Source organism: Eleutherodactylus coqui, chromosome 1 (genome assembly GCF_035609145.1).
Source record: "Eleutherodactylus coqui strain aEleCoq1 chromosome 1, aEleCoq1.hap1, whole genome shotgun sequence".
NCBI lineage: Eukaryota > Metazoa > Chordata > Amphibia > Anura > Eleutherodactylidae > Eleutherodactylus > Eleutherodactylus coqui.
Genome location: NC_089837.1, coordinates 533,918,586 through 533,931,686, shown reverse-complemented (window position 1 = coordinate 533,931,686; position 13,101 = coordinate 533,918,586). Strand labels below are relative to the sequence as shown.

The 13,101-nt window shown below is 47.6% G+C and overlaps 1 protein-coding gene across 1 annotated transcript in view; it reads right to left on the bottom strand.

Moving 5' to 3' along the window:
- LOC136607523 (polyunsaturated fatty acid lipoxygenase ALOX15B-like) overlaps positions 1–13,101 on the bottom strand; it is a 140,909-nt gene that overhangs the window by 104,592 nt on the left and 23,216 nt on the right. Inside the window, exons 3-6 of the mRNA XM_066589045.1 lie at positions 12,570–12,774; positions 8,431–8,512; positions 8,201–8,323; positions 5,768–5,871 (exon numbers count right to left, since the gene is read on the bottom strand). Coding sequence (XP_066445142.1) covers positions 5,768–5,871; positions 8,201–8,323; positions 8,431–8,512; positions 12,570–12,774 — 514 coding nt within the window. The remainder of the gene's footprint in view (positions 1–5,767; positions 5,872–8,200; positions 8,324–8,430; positions 8,513–12,569; positions 12,775–13,101) is intronic.

The window sequence follows — 13,101 nt, the reverse complement described above, 5'->3', positions numbered from 1 at the left end:
GGAACTCTACGCTCCACATGTTAGCCCGGCTCTATGAGCAGCGTAGAGCTATAGTGGAATACCAACTCCAACATGGGCGGTGTAGTGGGAGTCAGCCTCCTCAATTCTTTACAGAAGAGTGGGCCTGATTGGCAGCCATCTGCCAGGTCCTTGGAAACTTTGAGGAGTCTACCCAGATGGTGAGCGGCGATGCAGCAATCATTAGCGTCACCATTTCTCTGCTATGCCTCTTGAGAAGTTCCCTGCAAAGCATAAAGGCAGACGCTTTGAGCTCGGAAACGGAGAAGGGGGAAGTATGTCGCTGGATAGTCAGAGCACCCTCATGTCTATATCTCAGCGCGTTGAGGAGGAGGAGGAGGAGGGGGAGGAGCATGATGATGAGGAGGAAGAGACAGCTTGGCCCACTGCTGAGGGTACCCATGCTGCTTGCCTGTCATCCTTTTAGCGTGTATGGCCTGAGGAGGAGGAGGAGGAGGATGATCCTGAAAGTGATCTTCCTATTGAGGACAGCCATGTGTTGCATATAGGTACCCTGGCACACATGGCGGACTTCATGTTAGGATGCCTTTCTCGTGACCCTCGCGTTACATGCATTCTGGCCACTACGGATTACTGGGTGTACACACTGCTCGACCCACGGTATAAGGAGAACCTTTCCACTCTCATACCCGAAGAGGAAAGGGGTTCGAGAGTGATGCTATACCACAGGACCCTGGCGGACAAACTGATGGTAAAATTCCCATCCGACAGTGCTAGTGGCAGAAAGCGCAGTTCCAAGGGCCAGGTAGCAGGGGAGGCACGGAGATCAGGCAGCATGTACAGCGCAGGCAGGGGAACACTCTCCAAGGCCTTTGCCAGCTTTATGGCTCCCCAGCAAGACTGTGTCACCGCTCCCCAGTCAAGGCTGAGTCAGCGGGAGCACTGTAAAAGGATGGTGAGGGAGTATGTAGCCGATCGCACGACCGTCCTCCGTGACGCCTCTTCCCTCCAACAACTACTGGGTTTCGAAGCTGGACACGTGGCCTGAACTCGCGCTGTATGCCCTGGAGGTGCTTGCTTGTCCTGCGGCTAGCGTTGTGTCAGAGAGTGTGTTTAGTGCGGCTGGGGGAATCATCACAGATAAGCGTACCCGCCTGTCAACTGACATTGCCGACAGGCTTACACTCATCAAGATGACCAAAGCCTGGATTTCCCCAGACTTCTGTTCTCCACCAGCGGACAGCAGCGATACGTAAGCAATACGTAGGCTGCACCCGCGGATGGAAGCATTGTTCTCTATCACCATCAAAAACGGGGACCTTTTAGCTTCATCAATCTGTGTATTATATTCATCCTCCTCCTCCTCCTGCTCCTCCTCCTGAAACCTCACGTAATCACGTCGAACGGGCCATTTTTCTTAGGCCCACAAGGCTCAGTCATATAATTTTTCTAAACAATTTTTATACGTTTCAATGCTCATTAAAGCGTTGAAACTTTCACCTGAACCAATTATTATTTTAACTGGGCTGCCTCCAGGCCTAGTTACCAATTAAGCCACATTAACCAAAGCGATTAATGGGTTTCACCTGCCCTCTTGGTTGGGCATGGGCAATTTTTCTGAGGTACATTAGTACTGTTGGTACACCAATTTTTTGTGGCCCTCACCTACAGTGTAATCCTAGTAATTTCTATGTTCTTCGCCTGCACTCATGGTACAGCAAGGTGTGTGGGGTTGGCCTACACTTTTGCTACATAAATGTAACTGGGGCCTTGTCTATACTGCAACTACTGAAATGTGAAAGAGACTGTTATCTCCCTAAACTGCTGCAACGGGAATGTTACTGTGGCCTGTCTTGACTGCTACTACTACTGAAATGGAACTAATACTGTGCTCCCCCTATACTGCTGCTTCGGAATTGTTACTGGGGCCTGTCTGGACTGCTACTACTACTGAAATTGAACTAATACTGTGCTCCCCCTATACTGCTGCTAGTGATATGTTACTGGGGCCTGTCTGGACTGCTACTACTACTGAAATGGAACTAATACTGTGCTCCCCCTATAATGCTGCTAGTGATATGTTACTGGGGCCTGTCCCTAATGCTACCGCTGAAATATTACTAATTCTGGGCTCTACCTATACCACTGCTAATGCTATGTCACTGGGGTGTGGAAACAGAGGCTTCACAAAGACATGATGGTGGTGAGGCCATTTCCCACCAACGCAGTTACTGTTAAGGTGCATATAACCAAAGACACGTGTAGAGGACACGTAGTGCCTCAAAAACATCCCCCTCCTCCTCCAACAATGAAAACATTCTTGGCAAATACTTTTGCATTGGTCCATCTGGTGGCAGTCCAAGAATTTCACCTTTACCGACACAACAAGAGAGCCCCCCCACCATCCCCCCCGCCACGGTCCACTTAATCCTGGCCACATTCCGAAAACCAACTAAATAAAACCGCGCCACTAGGTCTGCAGTCGCCACCACATTCCCACCAACGAGGTTACTGTTAAGGTACATATTACCAGTCTGACTGGGGCATGCACTGTGGGCCGAAGCACACCTGTATTGTATGTGACGTTAGCTCTGCTGAGCAGGGCACTGCAATGGGATACATTTATGTACCGCCGATGGGTTCCAGGGAGCCACCCATGCTGTGGGTCCACAGGGACTTCACATTAGGGATTTGTACCTGCTAGTGTCTATGTATTAAAAACCCCGGTCAGGTTGGGGCATGCAGTGTGGGCCGAAGACCACCTGCATTTAATCGGACGTTACCTCAGCTGTGATGGGCACTGCAATGGGATATATTTATGTACCGCCGGTGGGTTCCAGGGAGCCACCCATTCTGTCGGTCCACACGGAGTTGTAACTCCATGTGTCCACTTCTAAAGAACCCCAGTCTGACTGGGGCATGCAGTGTGGGCCGAAGCCCACCTGCATTAAACCTGACGTTACCTCAGCTGTGATGGGCAATACAATGGGATACATTTATGTACAGCCGGTGGGTTCCAGGGAGCCACCCATGCTGTGGGTGCACATGGAATTCCCATTGCGGAGTTGTACCTGCCTGTGACTATTTATAAAAAACCCCGGTCTGACTGGGGCATGCAGACACGTTGACAGAATGAATACTGTGTGGCACATGGGTTCCCCATTGCTATGCCCACGTTTGCAGCTCCAGATGGAGGTGGCACAGGATTGGATTTCTCATTGCTTCTGTACAGCATTGTGGACTATCGCCCCGCCCCTTTTAACGAGGGTCGCTGCCTGGCCCTGCCAACCCTCTGCAGTGTGTGCCTACGGTTCCCCCTCATGGCAGACACGCTTATAAATAGACATGAGGGTGGTGTGGCTATGAGGCCAGCGTGTGGCATGAGGGTAGCTGAAGGCTGCGCAGGGACACTTTGGTGTGCGCTGTGGACACTGGGTCATGCGGGGGGTTGGGCAGCATGTAACGCAGGAGAAGTGGCAGCGGAGTGTCCCGCAGGCAGTGATTGTGCTTTGTTGGAGGTAGTGTGGTGCTTAGCTAAGGTATGCATTGCTAATGAGGGTTTGTCCCAAGTAAAAATTGTTGGGGGGGGGGCCCACTCTTGCCGCTATTGTGGCTTAATAGTGCGACCTGTGAACTTGAGATGTAGCCCAACATGTAGCCCCTCGCCTGCCCTATCCGTTGCTGTGTCGTTCCCATCACTTTCTTGAATTGCCCAGATTTTCACACATGGAAACCTTAGCGAGCATCGGCGAAATACAAAAATGCTCGGGTCGCCCATTGACTTCAATGGGGTTCGTTACTCGAAACGAACCCTCGAGCATCGCGAAAAGTTTGTCTCGAGTAACGAGCACCCGAGCATTTTGGTGCTCGCTCATCTCTAGTCCTGTCCAAATTAAGTGAGCTTTAATCCCCAAGGATGTAAAAGCACGCATCCTCTGGGGATTAAAGCCCTGCAGGCTGTGGATGTGACAGCTCCATGCTTCCGGTCCCCGGAGGCAGCCAATAACATGAAGCTGCATGGGGGCCATGGGGAGCCCTCCCTCCCCTTCCCCAGTCACGTGATTGTCAACAGGTGTTCCCTCTATTATAGGCCTAGCCATGTGTCCTCTAAGTAGATGGGGCTACAATGGATATGTTTCTGAACATGGGACGAACAGTAGGATACATTTTGGGGTTATATGTGTGCTGTACAACAAAAACCTTTTTTTAAAATGACACAATTGCCAAAAAAAATTAGAATCGCAATTCTTTTCTTCTACTTTGCTTAGATTCATTCAAAAATTGCAAGTCAAATATGCAGTACACCCCTAGAGGAATTCGTTAAGGGGTCTAGTTTCCAAAATGGGGTCATTTGTGGGAGTTCTCTATGGTTTTGGCCCCTCAAGGGGTCTACAAGTGGGCAATGTGGCCCAAAACACCTTTAAGCGAAATGCCTGTTCTGAAAGCCCCCGGCTGCTGCTTTCGGTTTGTGCATACGGACAGAAGATTAGGACCCCAACGGGTATGACTCTAAACACAGGACAAACAGGGGAATCCATTTTGGGGTGTAAATTCTCATTCTCATGCGCACTATAGAAAAAAATTATGTCTTTAAAATGACATATTTGCAAAAATAGGAAATTTTATTTTTTTCTCCTTAAATTGCATTAGCTCCTGAAAAAAAACTGTCCGGTCAAAATACTCCAACACCCCTAAGTGAAGACATAAAGGGTATAGTTTTTAAAATGGGGTAATTTGTGGGGTTTCACGTGCCCGGTCAGGTGGTTCTCAAGCACTGCTGCTCAGCCAATCAGAGCCAGCACCAACTGGAGGCGGGATTTATGAACCCTCTAATCAGGAAGCGGCGGCTGTAGACTGCAAACAAGTGTGCCTGAGCTTCAGGATAGGAAGTGCAGCGGAGCGGACAGCGCCTGTTAGGTAATGTATAGTTGTTTTTAATGCAGCTAGGGGTTATTTTAGGGGACACAGTAGGGCTTCCTTCTGTTAAAGTTGCGCCGAACGAAAACTGTGATTTCATGCGATGCGATGCAACACAAAGGAAGTCTCCATAGAGAAACATGGGCTACAAAACATCACAGATTGCAGCGATATTCAGCTCGCTGCATTTTTTTCCCTTGCAATGTAGCAGCCTACAAAACCTCCTAATGTGAAGGAACCCGCAGGACAGCGCGGGCCGCACATACATGCGGTTCGTAGCACTGGTGCATCGCAAGACAATTGTGTGTGAAAGCGGCCGAACAGATCATTTTGTGCATGGCGGGGACTCTGAGGGCTCTCTTTGTTGTGTTAACTATATATGCAAGGTGATGCTTTTACATTCTGAGCTAGCCAATAGAATGTGATGGAGACGGCTCTACGATAAAGGCATACGTAAAGAAATGATCCTGCACCAATCGCCAGGAGGAGCCCTCTTTACGAGAGGCTATTATTATGGCTCATATTAGAAGGTCCAGGAAGACTCTAGTGGACAGAAAGCCAAAGCGAATAAGACAAAGACGGTTTAATGTTATCCCTGCACCTCCTTACCGCCGCCCCCCCCCCCCCCCCCGATTGCTTTCTAATAACTGATTTCCACATGAAATCCCCTACTGCCTGTCTTCCCCCGTGCCCCGCAAGGCCCAAAGAGGAGGCGTACAAGCCATTTATAATCTAGTAAGACCAGAACTGCATCTATGAGGCTTATAGCAAATATGCTGGAAACCAAAAGTACAAGAAGTGAGGAGGCCAGAGAAGACAGGAGCTGAAATCACACGGAGACCACCACAGAAGAGACGTAGAGGAAACGCACCGGAGATGTCGCTTCTCTTGCAGGTAAATATCGTCTTGATGTCGTCTACAGTTTTCCAGGAATTTTTATTAAATGTAAGACCTTTTACAGCTACTTCTGCTCCCCTGTAAGAAAGCAGATGGAGTTCAGGAGGTCATCAGTCCTCTCGTCAAAGAAGATCATAGATTGTAGCACACAGAGGATAATATAAGAATCAGGTGTCCTTCATTTTATATTGTACTAGCTTACCCGTCGCGCGTTGCTGCGAAGACAGACAGACATTCAATTTTATATATCTAGATAACAACCAATCACAGCGCAGCTTTCATGTTACCTCAGTATAATATATAACAACCAATCACAGCGCGGCTTTCATGTTACCTCAGTATAATATATAACAACCAATCACAGCGCGGCTTTCATGTTACCTCAGTATAATATATAACAACCAATCACAGCGCGGCTTTCATGTTACCTCAGTATAATATATAACAACCAATCACAGCGCGGCTTTCATGTTACCTCAGTATAATATATAACAACCAATCACAGCGCGGCTTTCATGTTACCTCAGTATAATATATAACAACCAATCACAGCACAGCTTTCATGTTACCTCAGCAGTATAATATACAACAACCAATCACAGCACAGCTTTCATGTTACCTCAGTATAATATATAACAACCAATCACAGCACAGCTTTCATGTTACCTCAGTATAATATACAACAACCAATCACAGCACAGCTTTCATGTTACCTCAGTATAATATATAACAACCAATCACAGCGCAGCTTTCATGTTACCTCAGCAGTATAATATATAACAACCAATCACAGCGCAGCTTTCATGTTACCTCAGTATAATATATAACAACCAATCACAGCGCAGCTTTCATGTTACCTCAGCATTCTCAATATCCAGCAATTGTCTTGCGATACGTTCGGCGGATGCATCATCTTGTGGTTGAACACGCCTCCCGTTGCTCGTAATGCCTCTTGCTTTCGTGCTTGAGATGGAAATCAAACGATCTTTGTCTGGGGGGCATAACTGTCGACGACGCTCGCACGCGCCCCACCTATCGTAGGATAGTTGTACTATGCCAGTAATCTTCCCAGGAGTGTACTCAACAACTTCACAAAGTTTCATGGCAATTGGATGAATAGTGTAGTAATGCATAAAGGACAGACAGACAGACACGCATTTATATATATCGGGAAGTGAGAGAATTAGATTCCGTACGTAAAATTTGGACGCTAATTCTTTTGCGCATAGAATTGAATAATCGAGTTGGGACCCATTAACTTTTCCTATTTATGACATAATCAATGCTCGTGTCAAATTTCATGTTTCTGCGACATCAGGAAGTGAGAGAATTAGTGGCAATGATGGAAATCGAACGATCTACGTGTGGGGGGGGCGTAACCGTCGACAACGCTCACACACGCGCCATTTATCATAGAATAGTTGTACTATGCCTATAATCTTCCCAGGAGTGTACTCAACAACTTCCCAAAGTCTCATGGCGATCGGATGGATGGTGTAGTAGCGCATAAAGGACAGACAGACAGACAGACAGACATACATTCAATTTTATATATATAGATAACTTCTCCCCAGTGACCACACAACACTACTGTAGACGGAGGTAAAGGTGGGGGGGCAGAGGCTGTACATGTCATAGGGGCTGTGAGACCAAATGTCCTTCAGCCAAGCGCCTGGAAATGGTTCCAACAGACACAGGGGTGTAAGATGGTGCCCCCTGTCTCTGGATGGTGGACAACAGAACAGTTGGAGCTGCTGGTGCTTTTCGGATGATCAGACGGTCTTCTCTACTGGTGGTCTGTAGGGGGCGTCCTGAGCCCAGTCACCTTGTGTGCCCTCAGACATCCACTGTTCCCAACACCTCCTAACAGTCTGGTCATAACGGCTGGTGGGGGACAATTAATCAATACGACCATCCAGTTGCTCGTGTTCCAATAATGCGCCCCTCTCAGACTCTGGTAACGGGGTGAAATCTCTTCTCTGCATCGTAGAGGTGTCTTGTGGTCAACAAGCTCTACAAGTGGAAGAAGAGGTCACTACACACAAGGGGCCTCCGAGAGCCTTTTATAGGCCAAGGGGGGAACCACTATTATGGCCTCCGGGGACAAGACCGTCCATCTAATCACCACAACTCTCATCATTTACATATCTGCCTGAGATGAAACCGCATGTCCGGGTCTGCAGCAGAACGACAATTTCTTCTGGGGGCGGATTGTTTTTGAAATGGTGTATATGGGCTCGGGCTGAGGGGTGAAATCTAGAAACTTGTGATTGTTAACTTGACCCCATCAACATCTGTGGTGGGCCAGTAATGAAAGCTTCTAGACCCCTCCTGCATTTTCCAATACAACACAATTGATACAAGCTCCTAATTCATCCAGAACAATTGAGGTTTAATGAGAACTTACGATATTGCCCCCCTAAATAGGAAGCTGCCACGCTTTTGGTCGGAGAACTGTTCGTTGACAGGAAGATCACCAATGCCGTCTGCATCGATGCAGTGTGGGGACCCTGGAGCATACATCTTCCACCTGCAAAACAATCACTAGTGTTAGACATAAATGGGGGTCATGTTCCTGGGGTGCCCCCCACTATCCATATCACATGGGCTTCCTGCTCTTGGAGGAGTGTCACTCACTTGTAAACTTCTCTATTGTTCTCCAGATGTCTCCTCCGTTGATCTTCATAGACATTGTCCGAGCCCAGTGACAATATATTGCCTGAAAGAAGAACAGGTCGCAGTGACTGGAGGTAGCGCCCCCTGCAGGGACTATGTGCTCCACCAGAGCTTCCTAAAAATATTCTTGGGGCTTTTTTACATGGGCTGGTAATGCGCAGTTTGAAGGTTTGTTCCCAATCATCGCTCCCTTGTATTCCAGCGATCTGCCAACATATAAGGAAATACTAATGTGTCAGCTGATCACATCTTCTTTGATGACATAGGAATGGTCAGCACATCTCTGGCATCCCATCAGCCTCCATGCCATTGTAGTTGCCAATGGGTGTTCATGACAGCCGGGGTCTAGTAAAGGCTTCGCAGGGCTGTATGTATTCACGCCTATTTAACCCTGCTGAGGGTCTAAGGATAAAAGTACTATATATTGTACAAGTGATCGGAACTTCAAGTCCCTGCTGGAAATAACAAGAGGTGAAACTAAGAGAACTTAAAAATCTAGCAATAAAAGAATGAAATTGGTATTTCTGCTTCCGTAAAACCCAGAACTTTTTAAATCTTTTTTTATCCAGTATGATGAACGCCGTAAAAACTACATAATGCCAAAACTCGTCATGTTTACCGCCCCCCGTAGAGGATACACAATCCTCTGCTAGGACGGGCGCTGCTGTAGACTTCTAGGGAGTAACCAGGAGTGACCGGAGAATCTCCAGAAGTTCAATCATCACACAACATGTTCAGAGTTTTCACAATTGTTACCCTGCCTGATGAAGGGGCCCTTGTGCTCCGAAACCTTCTGGTTGACCAAAGGTGTCACAGTTATAAGACTTTCATCTGTTTCATATAACAGTACTTAACACCAGGTAAACTTGTTCTGTAAAACACCTTATATCCTCATAGTCCTCATGGAAAGTGAAAGCGTTATGACTCTTGTGAGGCAGGAATACAGAGACGGAATTTCGATAGATGGCTGATAATTAAAGCATTAAAGTCTACTTTATATAGGCCCTATCAGAGCATTTTTAGGAGTCCTTGGATCTCTCAGCTGGAAACCCCAATGTCTGTATGTTACATGGAAAGTCCACTGGAGGCAAATATCAGCTTAACGTCCTGACGAATTCATTGATCTTAGGGGCCCAGCTGCCATAAATGCAGTCATACTATGGAGCCTCTACAGTAAGAGCAATCACATTATGGAGCCTCTACTGTAAGAGCAGTCACACTATGGAGCTATACTGTAAGAGCCGTCACACTATGGAGCCTCTACTGTAAGAGCGGTCACACTATGGAGCCTCTACTGTAAGAGCGGTCACACTATGGAGCCTCTACTGTAAGAGCGGTCACACTATGGAGCCTTTACTGTAAGAGCGGTCACACTATGGAGCTCTACTGTAAGAGTGTTCACACTATGGAGCTCTACTGTAAGAGCGGTCACACTATGGAGCTCTACTGTAAGAGCGGTCACACTATGGAGCTCTCTACTGTAAAAACGGTCACACTATGGAGCCTCTACTGTAAGAGCGGTCACACTATGGAGCCTCTACTGTAAGAGCGGTCACACTATGGAGCCCGACTGTAAGAGCGGTCACACTATGGAGCCTCTACTGTAAGAGCGGTCACACTATGGAGCCTCTACTGTAAGAGTGGTCACACTATGGAGCCTCTACTGTAAGAGCGGTCACACTATGGAGCTCTACTGTAAGAGCGGTCACACTATGGAGCCCTACTGTAAGAGCGGTCACACTATGGAGCCTCTACTGTAAGAGCGGTCACACTATGGAGCTCTACTGTAAGAGCGGTCACAATATGGAGCTCTACTGTAAGAGCAGTCACACTATGGAGCCTTTACTGTAAGAGCGGTCACACTATGGAGCTCTACTGTAAGAGCGGTCATACTATAGAGCTCTAATATAAGAGGGGTCAAACTATGGAGCTCTACTATAAGAGTCATTAGACTATGGAGCCTCTACCGTAAGAGCAGTCACACTATGGATCCTCTACTGTAAGAGCGGTCACACTATGGAGCCTCTACTGTAAGAGCGGTCACACTATGGAGCTCTACTGTAAGAGCGGTCACACTATGGAGCCTCTACTGTAAGAGCGGTCACACTATGGAGCTCTCTACTGTAAGAGCGGTCACACTATGGAGCCTCTACTGTAAGAGCGGTCACACTATGGAGCCTCTACTGTAAGAGCGGTCACACTATGGAGCCCTACTGTAAGAGCGGTCACACTATGGAGCCTCTACTGTAAGAGCGGTCACACTATGGAGCCTCTACTGTAAGAGTGGTCACACTATGGAGCCTCTACTGTAAGAGCGGTCACACTATGGAGCCTCTACTGTAAGAGCGGTCACACTATGGAGCCCTACTGTAAGAGCGGTCACACTATGGAGCCTCTACTGTAAGAGCGGTCACACTATGGAGCTCTACTGTAAGAGCGGTCACAATATGGAGCTCTACTGTAAGAGCAGTCACACTATGGAGCCTTTACTGTAAGAGCGGTCACACTATGGAGCTCTACTGTAAGAGCGGTCATACTATAGAGCTCTAATATAAGAGGGGTCAAACTATGGAGCTCTACTATAAGAGTCATTAGACTATGGAGCCTCTACCGTAAGAGCAGTCACACTATGGATCCTCTACTGTAAGAGCGGTCACACTATGGAGCCTCTACTGTAAGAGCGGTCACACTATGGAGCTCTACTGTAAGAGCGGTCACACTATGGAGCCTCTACTGTAAGAGCGGTCACATTATGGAGCCTCTACTGTAAGAGCGGTCACATTATGGAGCTCAAATATCAGAGGGGTCAAACTATGGAGCTCTACTATAAGAGACATTAGACTATGAAGCCTCTACCGTAAGAGTGGTTACACTATGGAGCTCTACTGTAAGAGCGGTCACAGTATAGAGCTCTACTGTAAGAGCGGTCACACTATGGAGCCCCTACTGTAAGAGCGGTCACACTATGGAGCCTCTACTGTAAGAGCGGTCACATTATGGAGCCTCTACTGTAAGAGCGGTCACACTATGGAGCCTCTACTGTAAGAGCGGTCACACTATGGAGCCTCTACTGTAAGAGCGGTCACACTATGGAGCTCTACTGTAAGAGCGATCACACTATGGATTCTCTACAGTAAGAGCGGTCACACTATGGAGCCTCTACTGTAAGAGCAGTCACACTATGGAGCTCTACTGTAAGAGCGGTCACACTATAGAGCTCTACTGTAAGAGCGGTCACACTATGGAGCCTCTACTGTAAGAGCGGTCACATTATGGAGCCTCTACTGTAAGAGCGGTCACACTATGGAGCCTCTACTGTAAGGGTGGTCACACTATGGAGCTCTACTGTAAGAGCGGTCACACTATGGAGCCTCTACTGTAAGAGCGGTCCCACTATGGAGCTCTACTGTAAGAGCGGTCACACTATGGAGCCTCTACTGTAAGAGCGGTCACACTATGGAGCCTCTACTGTAAGAGCGGTCACACTATGGAGCCTCTACTGTAAGAGCGGTCACACTATGGAGCTCTACTGTAAGAGCGATCACACTATGGATTCTCTACAGTAAGAGCGGTCACACTATGGAGCCTCTACTGTAAGAGCAGTCACACTATGGAGCTCTACTGTAAGAGCGGTCACACTATGGAGCTCTACTGTAAGAGCGGTCACACTATAGAGCTCTACTGTAAGAGCGGTCACACTATGGAGCTCTACTGTAAGAGTGGTCACACTATGGAGCCTCTACTGTAAGAGCGGTCACACTATAGAGCCTCTACTGTAAGAGGATTCCAAGAGGATTCCCTTCCTGTTGGAATGGTTGACTTGTTATATGAATATAATACACATGATGCTGGAGATGGGCTGCTGAACCCGGGTTTTATTTTGATTGCCGTATTTGGAGTCAGTAAGTTTCTTTATCCTACTACCCGACCTCCATCTTGTTCTTCTTCCTGTTAATAAACATAGTGGGATGACAGCTGACCAGATGGCTGTGAGTCATCAGCCTGACTAGACTACCATGATATGTTCTCTGGGTGGAGCTGCATATTATAGAAGGTTTTCCCTCCATGTCTGGGTCATCCCCCTGCTCAGGAGTACTCACCTCTCCCCTCTGGAATCAGCACACTGGTTTCTTCGGAGATCCACTGGTAGACTGGGAACTGGTGGAGCTTCCCAATGGGGTTGATGACCTTGACATTCTCGCAGTACCAGGCATCCTGGAGTTGGAGCAGATATCTCTCCTTGAAGAGTCGCACCGACAGGAGCTCCCCAATATCTTCCTTAATGTTCAACCTAAAGTCACACTCCTGTAGAGACAAAAAGAAGAACCCCCTAAATCTACCAGACCTTCTTCGGTCAGCAGGAGCACTTCACTTCTTAGTCATTGTCCCTGTTTAGGAAAATTAGAAAAAAGGTGAATCTAAAGGAAACCCACAAAAGTCACCAACAACAAAGCTGCAGGACACCGGTGCCACCATTGAACCCAGTGACAAGTGGTTGTGGTTTCCCCTCCACTGACTGGTTTACAATGTCAGGACCCTACAAAACTGATTAGATTCCAGAGCCCATGAGGACTGAAGAACCCATGGTAAGCTGGTTAATAGGATTTAGATTTATCAATGGTGGGGCAGACT